The 25597-nt window shown below is 40.7% G+C and overlaps 1 protein-coding gene across 1 annotated transcript in view; it reads left to right on the forward strand.

Annotated features, from left to right (window-relative positions):
- Positions 1 to 25597, forward strand: part of IL1RAPL1 (interleukin 1 receptor accessory protein like 1) — a 774220-nt gene that overhangs the window by 670969 nt on the left and 77654 nt on the right. The window contains exons 7-8 of the mRNA XM_066601569.1: positions 9209 to 9341; positions 18667 to 18812. Of these exons, the coding sequence (XP_066457666.1) occupies positions 9209 to 9341; positions 18667 to 18812 (279 nt within the window). The remainder of the gene's footprint in view (positions 1 to 9208; positions 9342 to 18666; positions 18813 to 25597) is intronic.

Here is a 25597-nt window from a genome sequence, read left to right on the forward strand (position 1 = left end):
TAGAAAAAGATTATAGATGACTGATATGCAGTATATAGAGAGCTAGAAGAACTGCCACAGGAGCTGGTAGACCCTACTGCAGTTACGGGTAAGATGATTAGCTGGCCTTGCATTGAAAGACTCATGTGTGCATGGAAGGGTGGAAGTATATGTTTTAAATAAGCACATTGTTGCTTGTAAAGGCAAAGGGAAGGAGGCATTTAAATTAAATATTTGATTTTCCATCAAACAACTATCATTCTGAATTCCAAGAACCAAGGAGAATTGTGGGCACTTTCTAAAACACCTACCAATGGTACCAAAAGAACTCATCCTACCTTTACTTTGCAATTGTCTGAATGTTGTCTATGTGCAATATCTTAATTGCTGTTGAGTATACCTGTCCACTTAGAGTATGGGATTTAGCAACTGATTGATAAATCATATGACTTCACATGCTCAGTTAAGATACACATAATTGCTACTCTGCTATCCCTCACTCAGAAAGTGCTGCACCATGCTTCTCAGTTCCTGGGTTTCAGCATGATAGGTAGTGAAAAATCATTCCTTCAAATGCCTCTTTCTTGCCTCTCTTCCTGCACATATGAAGTTTTCATTGTAGCATGTGACAGTTCCTGTAGCAGCTGTTCTAAATCTCTATACAAATTCTTCAGTCCTCCATTTCTCTATACAGAGAAGTGCTGATTAATTGTGCATTTGACATACAGGGAAAGTCTATTCATCTGTGATAAGTACATTACTCTCATGTAAACACTTAGGGTACAGCACCACTACAGCCCTTTTACACAGAACAATTATCGCTCAAAATTCACTCAAAAGCCATCTTTTGAGCGATAATTATTGTGTGTAAATTTGCGCCCATCGGGTACTTACCGTGCACTAATCGTCCAGTTCAGCTCAGCTTAAAATCCATTGGGGCTGAAAGGACAGACTGCATTCTGAGTTCTCTGCGGGCAGCGCTGATAACATTCTTACAGCAGCTGTCCCACTGGAGAACAATAGAGACGTATTTAGAGAACAGACCACCTGCTGCTCTCTAAATACCTACAAATGAAGCTAGTTGGCTTCTAATGGGCTGATTAGCCCATTAGAAGCCCCCATGTGGGGGCTGCAGTGTTAATTCAAGCACTGTCCCCTTTCATCTGTCTTTGCTGTTTTTCGACTCTTTCCGGCAGCTGAAGATGGCTTCATAAAAGTCTATAGAAACGTCCCATAGAAGGGGTCTATAAACCTCTTTGACACCATGTTCAGCTGCTGGGAGGAAGTGAAAAGCATGGAGGACAGCCTTTGGCCACATCACTTAGGTTAGTGTTACAGTCCCCTCATTCTATTATTCAGTGGGGGTCTCAGCAGCGGACCCCCACTGATCAAAACTTTTGACAAGCCTCTGTGATATGTCAAAAGTTTCACAAAAGCACAGCACTCTTTGGGGAAAGTGTTAATCAAACCCCTTACATTTTCTGCAGTCTGGATATAACATACAATTAAATATGCAAAGAAATCTAAATACAAAGCTTTTTACTTTTAATGGACTTTTACAGGATAAGAAAAAACTGCTTGTTTTTTTTTTCCAAAACAAGACTTGTCCACAAGTTGTCTGCAGCTCACCCCCATTTACTTCAATGGAGCTGAGCTGCAACACAAGTACAACTCCTGGACAGATCTGTGAGTGGTTCTGTGTTCAACCATTTCTGTAATTCCCATAGAAGTGAACGAACAGCCCCTCTCCATCACTCTTCACCTGAATGCAGGTCAGCATGCAGAATTTAGGTTGGGGTACCCCAGTTCTGAAAGAAGGAGTTGGTTCCGGAGCTAGGACCTTCATTTATCAAAAATATACAACTACAAATAAGACGTGAATACAACTTAAAATTATTACTGTGATATGTGATAAGGTATGCTGGTATAATATTATAATATGACAAATCCACAAGATAAAAATGTAATAAACTAGTGATGGACAAAATAAGATATGCTGCTATTGTAAGCAATGCGCTTTTGAAATATACATTTTATTGTAAATTTGTACCTAATTTAACATGCTACAGTAGTGTATTATAAAGATAATTTAAGAGCCATTACTGTGAGTGTTATTATGTTGCCTAAAACAACAGACCACTGTCACCAGGGAATAATGCTGCTCATTACAATGTATCCTAACATGTATGACTAATGGTGCAAATGTAATTTGGAATGCCCATACAAAATGACATTTCACTTGAGCACAAAACATTCAATATTTGCTAATTACAATGAGCAGTGCCTTTGGATACTGACACTCCTTGTATGCAGTTGTGTTTTTCCCTGTTCGCACAGAACATTTGAAGCCAAACAATGTCCTCTAGTGGCATATAAGCACAATCAAATCTCAGCTGGAAATAAGGCTTACAAAACATAACATAAAAAATGTTATATCCATCTGGAACAAAATGGAACATTATCACAATACTTAGGGACTAAAGTATTTCCCACATGCAATTGTGAGGAAAAGCTTGCAATGAATCTGATAAGAACAGAAAAAAAATCGCTTGAAGCTTTTGGGTCCTTTTGATCTGTACATAGCAATTTGTTCTGCATGTTTTTTTCTTGTGTATTTTGTCTTAAGGCACACTTTTCATATAGAGCTTTTTGTTTTGGGTATCATGTTTATTTTTATGTTGGTGGTTTAGAGAATAATGTTAGATTTCTCTCACTTTATTTATTTTTCTCAATTTATTTATAACATGAACCAAAATAAAAATAACAATTGCAAATCACAGTAGACATTCCAATTCATTCTTAGCCATTACTTAACTTACATTAAGGGCTTATGTATGCTAATACATTATAGCTCCATATATATTCCTGAGTTTGGAGAGAATACAGTACTTCTTTAATACAATGGCATGCAGAGCCAGTGGCATGGATTCAGAGTGAGTAGTATAGAGCTACAGGGTCTCTGTGTTCTCCTTTAAATGGCACAAAATGTGCATGAGACCTTATGGTAAATACATTTCTGACATAAATCATAGATTGCAAGCTGGGTCCTCATTCCTATTGTCCAATTGTGTAATACTATAAGTAATGTCCAAGTTTGCCTGTACATATGCCCTTTGGTTTGAAAAAGTGCTGCAAAATATGCTGTCACTATATAAGATATTTTATTATTATTAATATACACAAAAAAACAGTAGAACAGAAGCCCAGCTTGGAGGTTTGTCTTCATAATGCATCAGGAACCAGCCAGAAACCTATGATGATGTTATGTGTTGTCGTAAAATGTGTGCAGAGCCCAGCAGTGTGGCCTTTTGTAACTGACAGATGTTAATTTGTTGATATTGAGTTGTTTCAAGTAGTGGTCAAGGTCTTTAGGCACGGCACCCAATGTACTGATTACCACTGGCACCACCACAGCTAAGCTCTACCCTGTCCCACCCTATGCCATTGCTGGTTGCAGACAAGGGGCGGGAGCTTAGCTCTACCAATGTCCCACCGCCTCCCATTGCAAACAGCCAGAGGGGAGGGGAAAAGAGATGAGCCAGCGAGGTGGAGAGAAGGGGGAGACAGCTAAGCTGTCTCCTCATGCCCAATAGCATTGCGGCCTGTGCTGTCTGAACAGGCGTACAAACGTTAAATTTGTGCGCCCATTCACGTGTCTTTATGGTGCTGCTGGATGCACGTAAAAATGCCTACGGCCGTGTGAAGGAGCCCTGATGGTAACATTGTCATTTTTAAACAAATGTAATCAATAGTAAAGTGAAGGTTTTACTATCAGTGTATGAGACTGTACTTCCTGCTGCCACTTTTGCTAAATTGATTGCTGCAGCAGAACAGAATAATGTCAATAACTCTGTAATTAAATAATTAATAATGTTTCTGGAACATTCTGACACCTAATTGGCCTGTTATGTGACCTGATATTTACTGATAACTAATAAGTAATCTGATTGGTCAAAGCTAAAAATCTGCAAGCTCCACCCCTTAGACTTGTGCAAAGACAGACCACTAATGGTATTATGAGCTACTGTAACACAAATTATAATCAGGATTAAAACTTTGTTTTTGGATCTTATGTTTCTGTTGAGGTGTATTATTTAGCCTTTACAGTAATTAGTGATTATTTTGTTACAGTATCTTCACTCTTAGAAGCCATCATTGCAAACTGCAGTTGCAGAGGGTAATAATTGTTTATGGATAGAAATTAATCATCTATGGCTAAACAGTGATCAGGAAAATGCTTAACTTACAACAATTGAGATGGTTTAGCCTGAATTGTAAATTAGCTTTGTTAGTAACATTTGATATGTCTTCGGTTAACTTATGAAGAATCAGGCCCTCTTGGCAGCTTATGCAAACACTATCTCATTATGGGGAAACATAAATCAAATTAGGACTGAGATACTTCAGTTTATCTCTGAAAACATTAAATTGTACATGTTGGTTATCAATCATATATCTCATATACAATAATGTGTTAACTGATTGGATTTTATGGAGCAAAGATAATTAAATATTCAACAGGATAGTAAAAATGTTACAGTGCTTGAATCCATAATTTTTTTTTTGCTCAGCTAGTGTACTTCAGGTTTAATTTTCCACATACTATATTACTGTGCAGTCATACTAGTCTTATTAATGACATCTACAGTAGAAAAAACTAAACAGCCGTAATACTAAGGGTGCGGGCAGACGAGCGCATAAACGGCGCGTTTTTGCGACCAAACGTATATACGTGACCATCTGAGGCAATGGTTTCGAATGTATTCGTTCACATGGGCGATTTTACGGCGCGTAAAAACGGCAATTCGAAAAAAAACGGAACATATGCGACCGAAATACGCGCCAACGCATATTCGATCGCTGAAAAGACCGTTTGCAAAGTAGGAACAAACGAAAATACGCTTTCTAGCTCTGGTCGTGATCGGTGAAAAACGATCGCTCGGGTGATTATACATTGCGCTCGTGCGAACGTAAATACGCCTACGCTCGTCTGCCCGCACCCTCATAGTGTAGATGTTTAAGAAATAAATGGTTAATAAAGACCAAGTGATTAGATAGTATATGCACATAAATGAATCTGTTAGAACTCATCTATCTACTATCTATCTATTTATCTTCTCTGATTTTACGAGCAGAAAACTGTGTTTCCCTGATGTCTAATAAGTTTTTTATTTGTTGTTTTACATGGAAACATTTTTGTCTTTTATTTGCTTTCCATATGTTGTCCCCCTTAGGGCTCTTTCACATGAGCGTATATCAGCCGCTGTTTTCATGGCCGGCTGATATACGCTACGATCTGATGCATGGGATTCCAATGCATCAGATCACATTGCCCTATTCCTACGGCATAAGAAAAGATAGTCCTGGAACAATTTTTCCGTCCAGAATACGTCAGCCGCGGCATGGGCTCCTATGGAAGCCAATGATAGCGGCCAGGAAAGGGAGTTTAGCAGCATGACTGCTAAACTCCCTCCCTCTTCTCTCCTCCGGCTATTTGCAATGGGAGGGGACAGGAGGGGGGCAGAGCTGAGCTCCACCCCCTCCCATCGCTGGCTGCGGACAAGAGGCGGGAAGAGGGCGGGTGCTTACTTCCGCCCCGTCTCATGCACTCCCATTGCAAACAGGGAAGAGGAGAGGAGGTGAGCCAGCGAGGGGGAGGGAAGGGGAGGCAACAGAATTGCGACCACTGTGTATATGTGCTGGGGCCCATGCCGTCTGAACAGGTGCACAAATGTTACATTTGTGCACTTGTTAACGTGTTTTTATGGCACCAGCGAGCGCATGTAAAGACACCTACACTCGTGGGAAAGAGGCCTAAGGTTGTAAAAATAATAATTAGAACGCAACATTTTGCTTTTTATTCAAATGACCCAGTTCTGTACATATTCATTTAACCTGGAAATGCATTCTCCTAGAATATATTGCAAAGCAGGGAAAAGATATTTCAAGTTTAAGAAAAAAACTGCATTAACAGCTCCTAACATAGTGACTATGGCCATGACCTTAAAATATGTCATACAAGGACTCACCTAATGACTTAGTCTATAAAAAATGTTGGCCTCCATTCCACTGATCAGTATAGCTCTATGGTGATGTTTTAGATATTAAATCTCCAACTCCATTTGCTATAAAATCCCTGACTTTGTGCAGGTGTACCTAGAAGAATTGATGCTGTATTGAAAACAAAGGGTGTTCACACCAAACATTGATTTGATTTAGATTTCTCTTTCACTTATTTACTTTGAGTTTCTTAATTGACAAAAATAAACTATTCACATTTCTATTTTTGAAAGCATTTTTTCCACACCTGCCTAAAACTTTTGCACACTAATATAATATAATACAAGTTCATAATAAATCTAAAAGACAAATAAATAAATAACAAATGTTATAATTCCCTGTACCTATAAACGACTAAACTGAAGATGGGTTTTCACTTTTGAGAAATCTTTTGTATCTTGCCAAGACATACTGTTGTGAAAAAAGGACTGTATTGCATAACAAAGATAAGAAGAATGTTTGCCAGCTTACTGCAATCGATTGAAGTTACGTGTTCACATCCCAGACATTGCAATGGCAGGGAAAATACGCTGCATTGGTCACAGACTACAGCATGAATCCAAATAGAATTGTGAAATCCAGACCTTGTCTTGATATAAAAGCAGAAACTTTATTCTATTATGCTGAAATGAACTTAAATGCAGAACAGGAAACATTGTGGGAAGATGCTGGACCATCAGCGATGGCTTGTTACTTTTATATCAAGATGAGTGCTAGATTCATAATCATCTTTGGATTCATTACATAACAAAAACTGAGTGGTTTCCTCCGGATTATATACTTGCAACTTTAATTTTCTCATATTGAATATGAATAAAGACCTAGAAAAAGAAATATTATTTCCCCTTCTGAAAATTAGCAGATAGTTTTAATTCCCCCTGTAGTAATGGCTGACATCCCTGGAAGTTAAGGGTACTCTGCAAATTGGGACTACAAGAAAAAATAAAACAATGCTCACCTTGTCCAGCTTCTCGGTGTTTGGTACAGAGTCTTGCCTGCTCCCTATCCAGGGTGTCCTGGCCTCTAGCGATGATATCTGGATCCATATGATCAATACAACCTGTGATTGGCAATAGCTAGTACATCACATCATGGCTGAGGACCACGATCCAGAGACTGGTAGGGGAGCAGGTAAGACTCTACAGGGAAACAGAGAGAAGCTGGAGGTGAGTGTAATGTATTTATTGTACTTTTTTAATGTGTCCCTATCTGCAAATTTTTATGTCCACGATAATCCACAGCAAGTGTTTGGATTTATTGCATCTTTTGACTTCTCTATGGAACTGCATACGGAGGATCTGCAACAAATCCATCACCCATACCTAGCATAAATTGACATATTGTGGACTTAAAATCCACACCACAGGTCAATTTATACTGCAGACATTTTTTTCATAGTGTGTTTCCATAAATCTCATCCACTTTGCTGTTACTGTAGTACACTGTTTATTTACCACACGCAAATCCACAGTGAAAACCTTGCGGAGCATTTGCCCCATGTAAGCATATCCTTTCTGTGGCTGTGGACCGCTCAGACAAACAGATATCACATCAACCGCTATGAGTTTATCACAGTGCAACTCACACAATCCTAAAGTCTCTGTGATCGACTGATTGGCATGATGCAGTCTCTTTCTGATCTATAATGGACCTGTAGAAAGTAAGAGGTTACAGAACAGAATACTTGTTTTAACCCCTTCCCACCAGCCCAGCTGAAAATGCACATATCAGTTTCTACCACTTGCTTTACTATTCCATTTGTGTGAATTGAATGTTCATGAATATTGCTAGGGAGTAGGCTAAAATGCAAAGGAGCTGGGTACTAAGCACAATGACGGGGGTTAAAGTGTCCCTCCAGGCCTGGAGAAACAACAATGGTCGAACTGCTTCTCTGACTAGCTGATGCACACTGTACATAGTATGTATCAGTAGTCTAAAACACTACATGCTGATCTGACTGATCATTGCTGCTCATGTGGGCAGCACCTGTTAATCAAAGCAAGCATAGTGTCTAAAGGTGCATTTACATGGAACAACTATTGTTCAAAAAATTGCTTGATCATTCGAATTTGAACAATAATAATGTGGTGTAAAAACAGTCAACAATCCTACGATGAACGATATTTTGCTTATTGCTCATCGCTCATTTTATGCAAGGATGAAAATCATCATTGGCTCGTCTGCTAATTGTTTGGTTTAAATACCGATCATTCAGTAGTTTGAATGATAAATCAAATGATAAATCGCTCCATCTAAAAACACCCTTAGACTTATGATTAGAGTTGAGCAAACGTACTCTACCAAGCTTGATGCTCGTTCGAGTATTAGCATAGTCGATGGTGCTTGCTACTCGAGCGAGCATCACGTCGTGTTTGACCCTGCCCCAGTTTTGGCCCCTCCCCGCTGTGACGCTGCGCACGTCAATGGTAGTTTGTGGCTGGCTTGGGGGGGAGGAGGGAGAGAGAACAAAAAAAAAAAAAAGCTCAGCAACTGGCAGGTCCCATACAAAAATGCTCGAGTCTCCCATTGAAGTCAATGTGGTTCATACTCGAATAGAGCTCTCGAATTTTACGAAAAGCTCGACTCGAATAACAAGGACCCGAGCATTTGGGTGCTCGCTCATCTCTACTAACGATACATACCAATGCACAGTGTAGTCAGAGAAGCTGGCCATCTTTGTTTCTGGCTCATTGACCACCCCCCCCCCTCCCCCAATACAGTACTTTCAAATTTCTCAATTACACGTGAAAAGACTGCTAAATGCTCCATTAGTTAAAATTCATAATCCCCAGCATTAGAAATAACTTACTATTTTGCACTTCTTTTCTCCTTGTAGAAGGCTTTGAGGAATAACTTCCTATTACCTAGTATTAACAAACAAACAAATTAGTCTCTTGATACAATAGAAATTCAGCAGCTATGTGTTCCTCAAAAAGCATGTAAAGAAGCATTATTTATTGCTGGTGGAAAGAAGTCTTTAATCTTCCATTTAGCACATGATGGAGCCAGTGGAGAGCTCCAAATAGAGGGTAAATGCAACAACTTGGAAAGTGCTACTGTTCATTTATCTAATTTATTACTGTGATCAATGTCTGCTTTCTAGAATTCTTTAAGATTAGGTAAAGGAAACAATTTATATGTTTATACTCCTTTTGTTTCTTTCCAACAGGCAGCTCAGCTAATTTAACCTGCAGAGCCTTCTTTGGCTACAGTGGTGATGTCAGTCCTTTAATTTACTGGATGAAAGGGGAAAAGTTTATTGAAGATTTGGATGAGAAGAGAGTCAGAGAAAGTGATATAAGGTAATATAGAAATATGGGAAACTTTTTAGCAAGTGTGGAAAATTTATACTTTCTAAATATTGTTTTTTTTATACGTTTTTTCATCGCTCATAGATATTTTTTATTATATTATTATTATTATTTTACTCTTGCCGATGTATGCAAATGATTTTATACTTAGATTTAATCCCGATAAATTGAAATTTCACCTATGAGCATTTTTGGGCAAACTGTGAAACATAAAGGAACACTAATAGACAAAAACTAGAAATAAGTCGCAGCTACCCCTCTTTTAATTTCTTCCTCTCAACCTATTTCATCACATATTGAAATTAAATGTTTGTGTAAACATATTTTTCTATATGTGTTGCAAGAGATCCTCCATTTTCTCATTGACCTTCTCACAAGCGTGTGTCTTGGTATAAAGTAAAGCTAATGCTACTATTTTGCTTGCAATAAGAGACCAAAAAAAGTCCTGCCCTTTTTTCAAGGCCCACTGGCTTAACCATCAGCCAAAAATGGGAGAGCTCAAGAGTAAATCAACTATATGGCTATACTTAGAGTCCTTTTGCATGGGTTGATTGTTGGGTGCTTAACCCCCAACAGTCATTTTTGAGATTATTGCTCCTATGCTTTCACACAGGAGTGATAATCATTCAGTGAATGAAGGCGGAGAGGCCGGAGATTGTTTCTGGCTGCCTGCCTCTATTCACAGTAAACAGGCTATCGTTCATAGATGAACAACTGCCTGTTTAAACAAGCAGATCGTTGTTTGATTTTTATGACTGCATAAACTGAACGACGAATGACAAGCGAGCGAATTATCATGAGTCATTCAGTCTCTGGCAGTGTTTATCATTGAGATTCACAGGATGCAGCATTAGGCCTCGGTCACATGGGCAATTTTTCGCACGATTTGCGCATGCGATCGGCGATTTTATAGAACCATTGCTTTGCAATGGTATCGGACACATGGGCGCTTTTTATGCGCTTGTCCGATAAATTATAGGACACAAGAAATCGCAGATCACGCCTATCTACGATCTGCGATTCCTTGTGTTCTCTATATGCGCTCAATGGGGCCGGCTGCAGCAGCGCCGACCCCATTGAGAACATATACTACAGAAATCATTCTCCTCTGCCACAGCTGTAACAGCTGTGGCAGAAAAGAATGATGTTTGCCCATTAAATTCAATGGAGCCGGCAATACAGCCGGCTCCATTGAAAGCAATGCGCTGCCGGTGAGCGCGGGATGAATTTTCGGGAAGGGCTTAAAAATATATGCCCTTCCCTGAAAATCATCCAAAAATGTGTAAAAAAAAATAAAACATCTATACTCACCTTGTCTGTGCAGCCGGAGTTCCGCCGTGGCCGGCCGGCAGTTCTCCTGAACTGCTCTGAGTAGTATTCAGCAGGCGGGGATTTAAAATCCCCGCCTGCTGAATGGGCTGCCTCTGATTGGTCACAGCCCTCACCAATCAGAGGCAGCTCTCACTCACCCATTCATGAATTCATGAATGGGTGAGTGAGTGCTGCCTCTGATTGGCTCAGCGCAGGGACCAATCAGGGGCAGCTCTCAGCTGTCATTCAATATATTTTTAAGCCCTTCCCGAAAATTCAACCCGCGCTCGCCGGCAGCCCATTGCTTTCAATGGAGCCGGCTGTATTGCCGGCTCCATTGAATAGCAATGGGTTGGACAGCGCTCCTGTCATCGGCCCGTTTCAACGAAAATGTGCCTAGGAGAAGATTTTTCTGGCGATTTTTCGGCCCCGGTCACGCGATTTGCGGATGCGCACCCGACATGCGATCCGCAAATCGCGGCAAAAAACGGTCGTCTGACCGAGGCCTAAATCTGAATGATAATTGTTTGGTCTAAAAGAGCCCTTTAGATGTTTAATTTTATCAGATTGTGGGAAGATTGTGTTTCTTTGATAAATTACGCCATTTTAGAGAAGATGTGTCAGATTTGTTTGGCATGTGATGACATTGTTTATCAGATCTATAGTGGTTAATGTATAAAAGAAAAGAACTATGATTATGATGTGGCGCAGAGTTACAGATCATTTGTGTCATCCAATCTACTACAGCTCGTAGTGCTCATGGAGACACAGTCATACATGTCTTCTCTGCTACAGCAGGAGATGTAAATATCGTTAATTCGCATGAGGAGTGTGTTTTCTGAGCATCTTGTCTATACATGTTTTTGGTTTGAGGATGGAGACATGTCTCTAAAACGCATCTCAATTTGACATAAATAAACGTTTTAACTTTCAGACTTATAGAATTCTGAGTGTTCCATTGGAAATTTGAATGGGGAGTGCAGTCATTGGTCTTTTATTTGGTTTTCAACATGTCTTGCTGGTCCTGCATTTACACAGGATTGACCAGTTGATGCTGCATACCATTTAGCGATACATTATATCTTTATGATTCTTGTGCCTTTAGTACAAGAGTATAAGATAAGCAAGTTTCTTTCTTATATATGACATATTTATCTGATGCACTATCTTAGGAAGCACTCTGCTTTTTTTCTGGTTTTGATTCCTTATAGTGCCTAATGTCTTGTTATTATCTATTAAAAAAGGATATATGGCTAACTAATTACTTGTTTCAGATCTGTAACTATTGGAGTTTTGTGTACCACATCATTTTTCCATCTTTAGACCAATACAGGTATTATCCTAGATCCACTATATCCAGTAGCAATAGAGATGTGTGGCTAACTGATTATTTGTTCTAGACCAGACACTCTTAGGACACTGTAATATAGAAGCTTCTGTGTTTCTTTCCTGGATCAACTGTTCTTTCCAATTCTGTATTACTATGAGAATTGTGTTTTCAAGAGAGAGGTTCGAGAGTGGGGTTGTCTTTGTCAGGGCAGGTACCCCTCCCTTAGATAGTAATATACTAGGACCATAAAGGGCTTTTTTCTATTCTTATTTGTTTTTAATTAAATCAATAAAGGCTATATTTTATCAGAAATGGTCGCTTTCATGTGGCAGATTTGTTAAATCTATTCCATTCATCTGACGTTTTGATGGCAAGCACTCGGATTTCTGCAACCCCCATTCAGATTAATGGAACAGTCACAAATTTTTCTGCAACAAATTTGCCATGTGTAAATATATCCTTTTAAGTAGATACAGATCTATTGCCTTTTTCTGTACAGTAGCCGTCAGGCATATTTTGACCAATTGAAGCAAGAAAAAAAATGTTTGCTATTGAAATGGCTGCTATCAGAAAGCACTATGTTACCCACAGTAGGGAAGCAACTTTGTGAATAATATGGGCTGTTAAAAAATACTCAAGACCTTGAAGCATTGAACATATCTGAATACCAACTAGTTATTTATCTAGTGTTTATTGATTTCACCTTTTTGTGTGCATACTGAGACAGAAGTGTTGCAGGATTATATTAAAAGCACCCTGCAAGTTTTTCTTTCAAGCTAATTTTTACCTTTTTCCACATAAGTTAACAGTTGCATGTTGATATGAAAAGCTGTGTTTTTATTTATCATAAAGTCCCTAATGGCCCATTTATACATAAGGATTATTGCTCAAACTTCATTCAAACAAACAAAATTTACGCAAAAATCATAGAATGGTAGATTTGGAAGGGACCTCCAGGGTCATCTGGTCCAACCCACTGCTCAGTGCAGGATTCAAATTGTGTAGTGTAAGTACAAATAAATCACTTACTATTAGTTTGCAAGTCGTTATCGATGACTGTCAGTCAGCATAAAACCTATCGCTGGAACACAGCCTCCTCTTTCCATGTAATGCAGTCCCCCCAGCGCTTCACGTAGAAGATGAAGCGCTAACCAAAAGGTCAGTGAGAGTCCAGCAATCCAGTGGTGAAGATTCTCTGTCTAAACGCTGTGCATGAGCGCTAACAACCTTAGCGGGGATGTCAGCTCTTCTACAGTCATTTAGCCAACTCGTCTCGTGTAAAAGGGCCCTTACTTTTCTAACCATTCATCTTCCAATTAGGGGCATTGATATAACTACCACACAACCAGCCACTTGAGAAAGCAACAATTGCTGATATCTGTTTTAATGAGTTTTGGATTGATTCTAAATATCCGTGTTTGCTAACAGTGTAGGGCTTATGGAGAGTACATTTCTGCACACAGTACCAAAACCTGCACATGTACTGTGACCATACGCTCGTTTGAGCCTGGCCTAAGGAGGCAGTACCATTTGTGCCTCTGACTAGAATATTTGCAACATTATTTGGATTCTTCAAAAAAATGCACTAATCCTGATAGGAAGGTACAGTTGATACTCCATTACCTTGACACCTAAGTGCATAGATGGTGACACCATGTGCACTTCCTATAAAGAATTGTATATTCAGGATTGTAGCTATAAGGTGTGCAGAGGTAGTAGCTACATCCTGGATCTGGTGCCTGAGAGGGCCCAAAGTTCCCTCTGCAATATAAGAAGACATTGGAATCTTCCAATTAAGCATCACTCCATTATGCAAAAAGGCATCACTGTATATTGCATACATTGAGCAGCCACAACAGTAAACCACCTGTCTAATATTGTGTAGGCCCCTCTTAGACTACTGAAACTGCTCGAACCAATCAAAGTCTGAACTCGACAAGATCTGTGATATCTGGAAGCAAGACATTTGCAGCAGATTACATAAACCCTGTAAATTGAGAGATGGGGCCTCTGTGCATCTAACTAATTTTTACAACGCATGTCACATATGCTTGATTGGATTGAGATCTGCAGAATATCAAGGCCAAGTCAATTTTTTGATATGTTCCTACTAATCCTCTTTGACCTGTCTGCTGCATTTGACACTGTCAACCATAACATCCTTCTCAATATGCTCCGCTCTATTGGTCTAAAGGACACTGCGCTCTCCTGGTTCTCTTTCTACCTCTCTGACCGCTCTTTCAGTGTCTCCTTTGCTGGTTCTATCTATGCTCCACTTCCTCACGATGTTGGGGTACCCCAGGGCTCGGTCCTTGGTCCCTTCTCTTCTCTATCTATACTGCCCCAATTGGACAAACCATCCACAAATTCGGCCTCCAATACCATCTCTACGCTGACGACACCCAACTATACACCTCCTCTCGTGAGATCTCTGGACCATTTCTCCAAAATATCACCAACTGTCTGTCCACTGTCTCTAACACTATGTCCTCCCTTTTTCTCAAACTAAACCTCTCTAAAACTGACCTCCTTGTTTTTCCAGCTACCAACTGACCTCCCCTCAACATCTTCATTCCAGTGTCTGGCACCATCATAACCCCCAGCGGCATGCCTGCTGCCTTGGGGTCACACTGGACTCTGACCTCTCCTTTACCCCCCATATCCAACCTCAGGCCCAAACATGCGACATGCACCTCAGAAATATTGCTAAAATATGGCCGTTCCTAACCACAGACACGCTAAAGACACTTGTGGCCGCCCTCATCCACTCCCAGCTTGGCTACTGCAACTCGCTACTCATTGGCCTCCCCCGCTCTAGACTCGCTCCGCTCCAATCCATACAAAATGCGTCAGCTAGGCTCATTTTTCTATCCAGCCATTACTCAGATGCCTCTGCATTATGCCAGTGGCTGGACTGGCTGCATGTCCACTGCAGAACTAAATTTAAACTCCTCTACCTCACTCACAAAGCTCTGCATGGTGCCGCACCAGCATACATCGCCTCCCTCCTGTCAGTACCCACCTAGCTCGCTCACTCCGATCGGCTAACACACTTAGACTAAACACCCCTGTAATATGAACCTCACATGCTCGCCTACAGGACTTCACCAGAGCAGCACCCATCCACTGGAATGCTCTACCCCAAGGCATCCGGACGATTCCCGATGCACGAAATTTCAGCCGATGCGCCCGTGTGACTGAGGACTTACTGCACGAAGAAGACGGCCACACTTCAGGACAAACGACTCTCCGCAGCGCCGAAGAAAGAACACATGACCGGCAATGAAGCCGGTCACATGTTCTTTCTTCCAGCGGTGCGGAGATTCATCCACATCTGCAGTGTGGCTGTCTTTTAGTGCAGTAATACAGGCGCGGATGCGCCCATGTGACTAAGCCCTTAGAGGCATTATGTATATAAAAAGGTAGGTTAATGTATTTAATAAGGGAGGGTGCTGTATAAAATAATAAAGGAGGTAATTGTAAATAATAAGGGATGACTGTTAATAATAATAATAATAATAATGAAGATCAATGTATATAATAAGGGACAACGCTGCATATAATAAGGTAGGTCAATGTATATAATAACATAGGTCAATGTACATAGTAAGGGGGGACAGTAAATATAATAATAAAGGAGATAAAGTAGGCCACTGTCCAATATACAATAAGGGACAATGCTGTATATAATACTAAAGGAGTACTGTATATAAAAAGGTGCAAAGCTGTATATAATGATTAAAGAGGGATGTACATAATAACGGACAATACTGTATATAACAATCAAGGAAGACTATATAATAAGAGATGATGCTTTGCAAAATGTAAAGGGTAGATGGAAAAGAGTGTAAGTACTGTGCTTACTACTTACACTATACACAGCATGCAAGGCGTTGCAGTAGGAGGAGGTGGGTGTGAAGCAGCCTACAGAACGTCCTCAGTGGTACCACCTGTGTGCAGATCACAGACAGGGCTAGCTTCTTACTCCAGAGGAGATGGATGAGCATCGCTGGTCTCCCTCCTCCTCTCTATGCTGACGTGGCACTCTTTGGAGATCCCGGACTCTGGCCAAAACATCTGGGGCTGGATACCTGAATGTTCAGTGCTAATGACACGTTTGAACCCAAGCTTTTCCAACAGAATTCTGCCTGCACTGTTTTACTCTCTTCCCATTGTGCATTCTGGTGGCTGCTCTTTGTCGCAATAATAAAAGTACTCTAGCACCAGGAAGTCTTAAATAAAACTAGACTTTATTATAACAAGATTAAAACACACACTGTGTCAACCATAGTAGGAAAAGTTCTCATGCGCATTTTCGATTTCATCATAACACAAGTGTCATAACAGCGGACATGGATCCATTGTGCCTCTAAACTGATTTAACTTAGGGATAGATCTGAGGGTTGCACCAGGGAGTCCTCAATTTTCACCATTCAACCCCACCAATTGGGATCTGTGTTTTACGGCAGGGAATGCCCAGACAGCTGCTCTGTAAACAATCTCAGTTAAGAGGCTGCTGACACGACTTGGTTTACTATAATACAGTACCAGAGGGTGTACACAGAGATGTTGTCAGGAACAGAGCCATGGTCAGAACAAGTGGGATTGTGGCATAGTCGAAAAAGAGACCAAAAGTCAAGACAGTCAGAATTTCTGCATAGTCTAAGAACAGGACGAGAGTCAGGGCATAAAGCAGGAAAAACAAAAGATCTCAGCAGCACACCTTCAGCCTGATAGGCTCACAAATAGGGAGAGAAGGATAGAGTATGGCGTCAAGCCAATAGATGCACGCTCACCTAGGGGATCCGGACTTCAAAGATCCCAATGCAGCCTAGAGAAAATGTGTATGGAGAGCAGCATCAAGTAGAAGCTATTTCAGAAAGACATCCTGGAATCTTCAGAGAATCCAAATCCAATTATCATCTTTATTGAGTTAAAAACTCCATCAGCATGAACAACAAAACTTGCGACGTTTCGGGAACAACAAAACTTGCGACGTTTCGGCATAAAGCAGGAAGACAAAGGGTTGAGGAAGTAAGAGTGGCTGGGTCCTTAGGAGGCAGTGATCATGCTATCCTTGAATTTTGGAAAAAAAGGGGAGGAAGACCTGAGAAAACTCAGACCTCAAAGTTGGATTTCAGAAAGACAGATTTCAATTAACTCAGACAGAGGGTAAGAAGAAACTATAACAAAAATAAACAAACACTCACCCTTTTTCCTGCATTCACTTGATTCTTGTGGCTCGGCTATGTATCCATCCTAGGCAGTTTGTGTAGTCCTTCATGATATCAAATAGGAATTTTAGTAAAAAGAAAGTCCGCCTTCATAGGTATGGAAAAAATCTTTAGCCTTAATTAACAGTATCACAGCATAATAAAAACTTGGAACGCGTATCCCACTCTACTCTTCCTTAGTCAGACCTCATCTGAAATACTGTGTCCAGTTCTGGGCACCCCACTTTAAAAAAAGACATAGACAAACTAGAGCAAGTTCAGAGAAGAGTTACCAAGATGGTGAGCGGTCTTCAAATCATGTCCTATGAGGAACGGTTAAAGGATCTGGGAATGTTTAGCTTGGAAAAAAGAAGGCTGAGATGAGACTTAATAGCTGTTTACAAATATCTGAAGGGCTGTCACAGTGTAGAGGGTCCAACCCTATTCTCATTTGCACAAGGAAAGACTAAAAGCAATGGGATGAAACTGAAAGGGAGGAGACACAAATTAGATATTACAAAAAACTTTCTGACAGTGAGGGTGATCAATGAGTGGAACGTGTTACCACGGGAGGTGGTGAGTTCTCCTTCAACGGAAGTGTTCAAACAAAGGCTGAACAAATATCTTTCTGGGATGATTTAGTAAATCCTGCACAGAGCAGGGGGTTGGACCCGATGACCCTGGAGGTTCCTTCCAACTCTACCATTCTATGAAATTATAGGCAATAGTCAAGCTGAGGTCAGAATGTAAGAAATTGTGAAAGCTGAATAGGACAGACACGAATTAAAAACCAGGAGATCAGGCAGAAACACAATAGGACCTTTGCACACTAGGATACTAACTGCTGAGGCACTCTTTAGTAGGCTGCAGCTAGTTGGAAGCGGACAAGTGCATTGAAGCTGAGCTGCAGACACAGCAAACACACTGACAATGACAGCTAGGGGCATTGCTGGATCAGTGAAGGGGTGCAGAAAAAGGCTGGATGGCATGACTCGGGGCTCAGGTGGGCACATTTGCATATATGCTGTCAGATTATAAAGTAAGATTTTGCTGCAGTGAATAATCTACTTTTTACAAACATACGCTCAGCCAAAATAAAACTTTGCTGTGACAAAATCTCTGTAAATACATGTTAGTACTAGCAAAGCATATTGTCAGAGACACTATATTTTAAGTTTGTTTCATAGTCTTAATAGTTTATTTATTGAACTTCTAGCTATACTGTAAGTCATATTTTTAGAATTGCACCCAAGAATCAAGTAAGCTTTAAATCTAAAATCAGATCATAAAATGTAACCTACAGGTCCGCACTTGTAGTTTGATTTTATTTATCTCCACGGCCCACTGCTAAACTTCTCTGAAAAGCATCTTCCCTTGAAATAAATGATTTACTGTTCTGTAAACCTGGATTTTAGTTCCACATTAAGCCAAATAATTGCTTCTTTTCTATTTTCTCTTCAAGAGTTCTTAGGCAACATCTTGGAGAGCAAGAAGTATCGATCTCTTTAATATTTGACTCAGTGGAAGATGTAGATCTAGGAAATTACTCCTGCTATGTTGAGAATGGCAATGGACGCAGACATGCAAGTGTGCTCCTCCATAAAAGAGGTATGTGTATACGAAGGTTGCTGATAACAGTTTTTTTTTAATTCCCAAAATTGTTTGTGTCTTCATACATTGAGATCAGGCAGGCATGTTTCTTTGTAAAGATGGTAAATAGTGCATTCTTAATCTTTTATTTAATACAAGAAACATTCATATTCAAGGATTTATAAGGTCAAGATGCATTATCACTTGGCATTTTGTAAATTGACTTTAGATTTTTGTGTCAAAAATGTACAAATTCAAAATAAATTACTTAAAAAAGGTTTCCCAAAATAATGAGTTGTGTGCAGTCCAAATATCTTCACAATCCCATTGCTATATAACTCAATAACCCCAAAGTCTGGCTTTGCACTTCCTCCTATTATTTCCTTATGTCCAGCTTCATGGCTTCAATATTCAACACTACAACATCTCTAGCATACCCTTCTTTTGCATCTTCTACTAAAAAATAACATTTTATGAATGCCTACTACTTCAAATTGCCTTTCATTTTAATTCTTTTTTATGTCCCTCTGATTACATCTTTTAAAAATATGTCTTATTATTTTGGATGACACATTATTGAGATATCAGGACTCAAGGAGGCCAAGTTAACAGCCTCATACGATATATAAAACAGTTATGAGCTAGGTGCATGGATATTAATACATACAGTATGTCTAAGGAATACTTAAAGGGGTTTACTGATTTTAACCCTTTCCAATCCACTGTCTAACATCTGAAGACATTCTGATTGAAGGCTGCACAGCTAGGATGTTGGAAGACATCCGGCAGGGTATTCTTACTGTATATTACTGGCCACTCTGTTGTCCGGGGACTCTCCAGCATGTCCCATACCGTAGTACTGGCTCTGGCCAGTAGATGGCACCATTGTATAATGTCAGAAAGAGAAAGCCCCCTAGGAAATGCTGAATCTAAAATTGGATTGCAAAGGGTTACAAAATGACCCCCAGGAAAGTAAAAAAGTTACTATCTCATTGTGCCTTTAGTTCAGCACCATTGACCTGGTCCCCGCTGAAACAGGAAACACTGATATCACATTAATCTCTCATATGACTGCTGCCAGAAATAACTGGCCTCAGCTGCCTCTGCCCCCTGTTTCAGCAGGGACCAGAGTGAAAGGATCCAGGTTTCAGCTGCTGGACCAGAGGCACCATGAGAGGGCGAGCAATTGTTTTAAATGTTTTATGCTTTTACCTACCATTGGGCTATTTTCTGTAAGTTGTCGGAAACCCCTTTGACCATATTTCTGTATGCCTGACCTGATAGACATAGACTAATATTTAAACTTAGCATTACACCCAATTCATTCATGATGGGTAAAAGATAGACAGACATCATATTCAGAATGCAATAATTATTCACATTAGTGAATTAGTCCTACTGAGCATAAAATGTTTTTTCATTTACTAAGTGGAATGTAAAAACACATTTTTGAACCTTTGCCTCATTATACTTAAGACAGATTGTAGAGAGCTGAATTTTGTAGAATATGTCATTATACATATTTATCAGCTTGATCTCAAAACATTGTATTCTTTGAATTGCCTTTTATTGGGACAAGCAGGATAGTATATTGTGACTGCTCTGTACGATGCCTTTCAGGATTAGCATTAGGAATCTTAGAGCAGCAATGAAAGTTGCTTAATTTTCATAAAACTATGACCATACAAAGCCCCATTATACAGTACCGGGGGGAGGGGTGAGGGGATTTATATTTTTATAAATATGCTTACAATAAACATTATATAGAACTCACTGTCTTCACAACAATTACATGAAAGCCACTGGAATTCAAAACATGTCCCAATCTTGCTATTCATGTATGTTTGACATTATATTAAATCTAATCCAACAAAAAAAAATCTACTGAAAGGTTATAAATTAATGGATTTCAGTCCCCAGCTACTTCACACAATGTAAATATCCCAGTATTCCATGTAATTATTTGTAGTTTTGTCAGTTTCAATATAGAATTTGCAGAACTGAGCTCTCAGCCAGCAGTCTGATGACACATATCATCATGAATTTGGTGATAGCACAAGCAAACTATTAAAATGCCTGACAAACAGCAAGAGAATTCTGACACTGCATGCTGGAATTCACTGCTCTATAATACATGTCTATGGGTTTCCCCATTGAAACTTGTGTAAAACGAAAAAAAAAAAAAGTATAATTTGTGCATTCAATTATACAGAGATGAGCGGCACTAGATAGACACTGATTATCATTCACCTTACAAGACATTTGTTAGGCCTTATTCACATGAGCGTGTGCTCCTGTGTACATACGTGTGCACAAAACCGTCACGACCACATACATGCACAAACACGCATGAATGCAGGTCCGTGCAGTATTGCTTTCAATGGAGCAAGGGCTGCTGCCGGCTGCCCCATTGAAAGCAATGGTCTGCCGGCAACCCCTGCAGTGATTTTTCAGGGAAGGGCTTTAAATATAAGCCCTTCCCTGAAAAATCATCCCTAGCCAGGGCTCAGGCGCGTCTAGCCACTTAGGTCCCAGCACTGTAATGAAGTTCTTTCAGCAGACAGGGATTTAAAATCCCCGCCTGCTGAAAGGGCTGTATCTGATTGTCTTAGCGCTCAGCCAATCACAAGCAGCACTCAGCTATTCATTTTAAATCCCTTCCTGCTGAAAGAACTTCATTACAGGACCCAAGCGACTAGACGCACCTGATCCCCAGCAGCAGCGGAGAGGTGAGTATATATTTTTTTTAATTTTTTACACAAGCTAGGAATGATTTTCAGGGAACGGCTTATATTTAAAGCCCCTTCCTGAAAATCTCTGCAGGGGTTGCCAGCTTCCTATTGCTTTCAATGGGTCCGCAGCAGCGGCAGCCCCATTAAAAGCAATGGCAAAACAGCAGTGACAGCTGTGGCAGGGGATTCTTTACTCCCCGTGGGAAGTCCCCCTGTCAATGAACACTGTGACAGTACTGTCTGCTGTCACAGTGTTCAGTGACAAGGGTACTCCCCTCGGGGAATATTGGCGCGCACCACGGGCCTATGGTGCAAGCATGTCCTATGTTTCGCAGGCATGTGCATTTGCACGCCTGTAAAACACTGACATATAAACACATCATAGGGAACCAAGGGTTCTAATAGACGTGCGGTTTTGTGTGGACATTTGTATGCACGTAAACACGCTCGTCTGAATGAGCCCTTAGGGTACGTTTACAAGGGCTGGTTTTGTTGCTGTTTTCCTTTTATTTTTTCTGTTGCAATTTTTACAGCAGTTTTGTGAAACATTTACTACTCCTTTAGGCCTCCTGCACATGGGTGGGACGGACCACGCATGCAGGATTCCCACAGCGGAGTTCGTCCCGGTGCCTAGCCGGTGACCCCTGCTTACCTGTCCGGTGGCTCTGCACAATGCTGTGGTTATGCCATCTGGCACTCCATCGCGCGTGTGCAGTAGCCGCCGGCCCTCTGGAATGATCCAGATCCCGCGATACTTCCGCACTGCTCACTGCAGAAGTGCCACAGGATGGTCGGCTTCCAATTTCTACAATGGAAGCCGGCAATGTGTAACCCGCACAAAATCACAGCATGCATAATATGGCGCTCTGCCATTGAATACTATGGGCTGTTTTTGCTGCAGAGTTCAGAGGCGGATGCCCGCCACGGACTCCGCAATGCAAGTACGCCCGTATGCAGGAGGCCTTATTGCTCTTACAGGAAGAGTAAGCTACAAATGAGTAGTTGCAGACAGGTCATATTGATAGAGTTAAGCAGGGCTGTTGTAAGAAGTATATATGGCCTCATAGATACACGTGCAAACTCGCTAAAAGTCCAAATTTTGGTGGAAAAATACATCAAAGCGAATCACGCAGAGGGAGAAGGGGTATGGGAGCCCTACCCAACAGTGGGCAAGCAGGCCTGCTGGGTGTTAGCATCATTTAGAATGCAGACACTGGGAAGTATGCAAATGATTAAGCCTTTTGTTTTTCTTTTCCTGTTCTCTATCTTTGACCCCTATTACCCCTTAAGGACATAGATTATTTTGGCTTTGAGGAAGCAATGTTTTTTGAGTTTTTTATCTCTAAATTTTCAAACTCTATAACTTTTTTATTTTTTTGTTGACCTTGTTTTTTGCTTGGAGAACTAGTGTTTTTATTGGTACCATTTTTGTGTGCATATAATGTATTGTAAAACTTTTATTATTTTTATTTTGAGAGCAGGGAGATAAAACACATCAATTCTGTCATTGTTTTTTATTTTATTTTTTTACAGCGTCAATCATACAGCATAAATGACATAATAAATTTTTTCTGCAAGTCAGTACGATTATGATGCCAAAATATCATTTTTTAAGTTTTTCCACTTTTGCACAGTAAAACCCCTTATTTTTGGAAATTATAATTATTTTTACATCACTGTATTCAAAGTCCCATAACTTTTTTATTTTTCCATGGATGTAGCTCTGTGAGGGCTTGAAATTTGTGTTTGGTGCTGCATTTGTTATGTGTACCATTAGGCCTTAGTCACACGGGCGTTTTTTCACGCGATTTGCGCATCGCATGACAAATGCGAATGCACAAATCGCGTGACCGGCGCCGAAAAATCGGCCCAAAAATCGCCCGAAAATCTGCTCCTAGCCGCGTTTCATTAGAAACGGGCCGGAGCTGTCCAGCGCATTCCATTCAATGGAGCCGGCAATACAGCCGGCTCCATTGAATGCAAGCGCTGCGGGCGTGTGGGATGAATTGTCGGGAAGGGGTTAAATATATAACCCCTTCCCTGCAATGCATCCTTAAATGTGAAAAAGTAAAAAAAATGTATGTACTCACCTGCTCCCGGCTGCTGGAGATCCCGGCGGCCGGCCTGCAGTGGGTGTGAAGGAGGTGTGACTCAGACTTGCCCCTGATTGGCTCAGCGCTGAGCCAATCAGAGGCAAGTCTCAGTCACACCCATTCATGAATTCATCAATGGGTGTGACTGAGATCTGCCTCTGATTGGCTCAGGCTGAGCCAATCAGGGGCCAGTCTTAGTCACACCCCTTCACACCTACTGCAGGCCGGCCGCCGGGATCTCCAGCTGCCGGGAGCAGGTGAGTACGTACATTTTTTTTATTTTTTCACATTTAAGGATGCATTGCAGGGAAGGGGTTATATATTTAACCCCTTCCCGACAATTCATCCAGCGCACGCCGGCAGCCCATTGCTTTCAATGGAGTCGGCTGTATTGCCGACTCCATTGAATTCAATGGGCAAACATCGTTCTTCTCTGCCACAGCTGTTCCAGCTGTGGCAGAGAAGAATGATTTGTCTTCTGTATGTTCTCAATGGGGTCGGCGCTGCTGCCGCCGGCCCCGTTGAGCGCATATAGAGAAGAGAACAGGAATCGCAGATCGCAGATAGGTGCGATCTGCGATTTCTGTTCCATAATTTATCGGATGAGCGCATAAAAAGCACTCATGTGTCCGATACCATTGCAAAGCAATGGTTTTAAAAAATCGCCGGACGCATGCGCATGCGCAAATCACGCGAAAAAAACGCCCGTGTGACTAAGGCCTTATGGGGTGCATATGGCTTTTTTGATCAATTTTTATTGCTCTTTTTGGGAGGAAAAATGAACGAAATAAGCTTTTTGCCTCCATTTTTTTAATGTTTTTTGCTGTGCAGGATTAATAGTGTGCTCAAATTATAGTACTGGTCATTACGGACACGATGATACCAAATATGTGGGTTTTTTCTTACATTAGTAATTATTTATACAAATAGGGGAAAGTGAGCAAAATAGGTCTTTTTTGTTATTTTTTTACGTTTAGTTTTTACACTTTTTTTTTTTTTTACACTCTTTATGTTCCTGTAGGGGACCTGAACCATAGCAGCTTTGATCGCTATGATAAAGTATTGCAGGATTTATGTGCTATAGTGCCTTATTGCCTTATCTTTTGTAATAGCGATCATAGGCAATGGCAAAGCAGGATGCCTGGTGTCCTGTTGCTATGACAACCCATCGGCCCTCCGTAATTATATTGCAGGGGTCGGATGACATCACAGAGGGAGCGCATGTAGTAAGTTAACAGAAGGGGTCGCTATCCTCATGTACCTCCGCTGTTGCTGCAGAAGGTCAGTTATAAGCGACAGCCAGCTCCCGCTGCCGGCTGGCGCAGGCTCACTTATGAACCCATGCCATCCGCATGACGTAAGCTTATGTCCTGTCCGTTAAGTACCATGCTGCCATGACATAACCTTATGTCCTGTGGCGTTAAGGGGGTAAAGGACACTTGGGCGTAAACTAACTGTTTTCTAGCAAACAGCTTTTCCTCTTTCCTCTCATATCACAAAATAGACAATGGGAATGTAAAGAGAATAGCAACAGACTAATTGAGATCTGTGCAGTTTCACAAAAGTAGGCTAGTTTACAGCAACTATAATAATAATTTAATAACAAGAGAGCTAAGAAGAAAGTCCGATAGCAGCACAAATTGTGAGACCCAACCTTGACAAAGGCCAACATGGCCGAAACATTGCCTGCTTGTTTTTTGTGATGGGAAAATAAAACCTTTTGGATACTGAATTTGCACCTTGGATGCTGCTGAAGCCTTTCTTCCTTATAATAACAAGAGAGCTAATTTTTTAGTTCATTTGCCTAGACTACTGACAGCAGTACCTCCTATACTGTCCTAATGGCAGCTTGGCAATACTACAGCACTAAAGGAACATACATATTTTGCCTACTGAGAAACACCTGCGAGATTTGTGCATTGTGAGATACACAAACCTTGCGTGAATATGAACCCCATGCTTTTGAATGAAGTCATAC

Source organism: Eleutherodactylus coqui, chromosome 4, assembly GCF_035609145.1.
Source record: "Eleutherodactylus coqui strain aEleCoq1 chromosome 4, aEleCoq1.hap1, whole genome shotgun sequence".
Taxonomy (NCBI): Eukaryota; Metazoa; Chordata; class Amphibia; order Anura; family Eleutherodactylidae; genus Eleutherodactylus; species Eleutherodactylus coqui.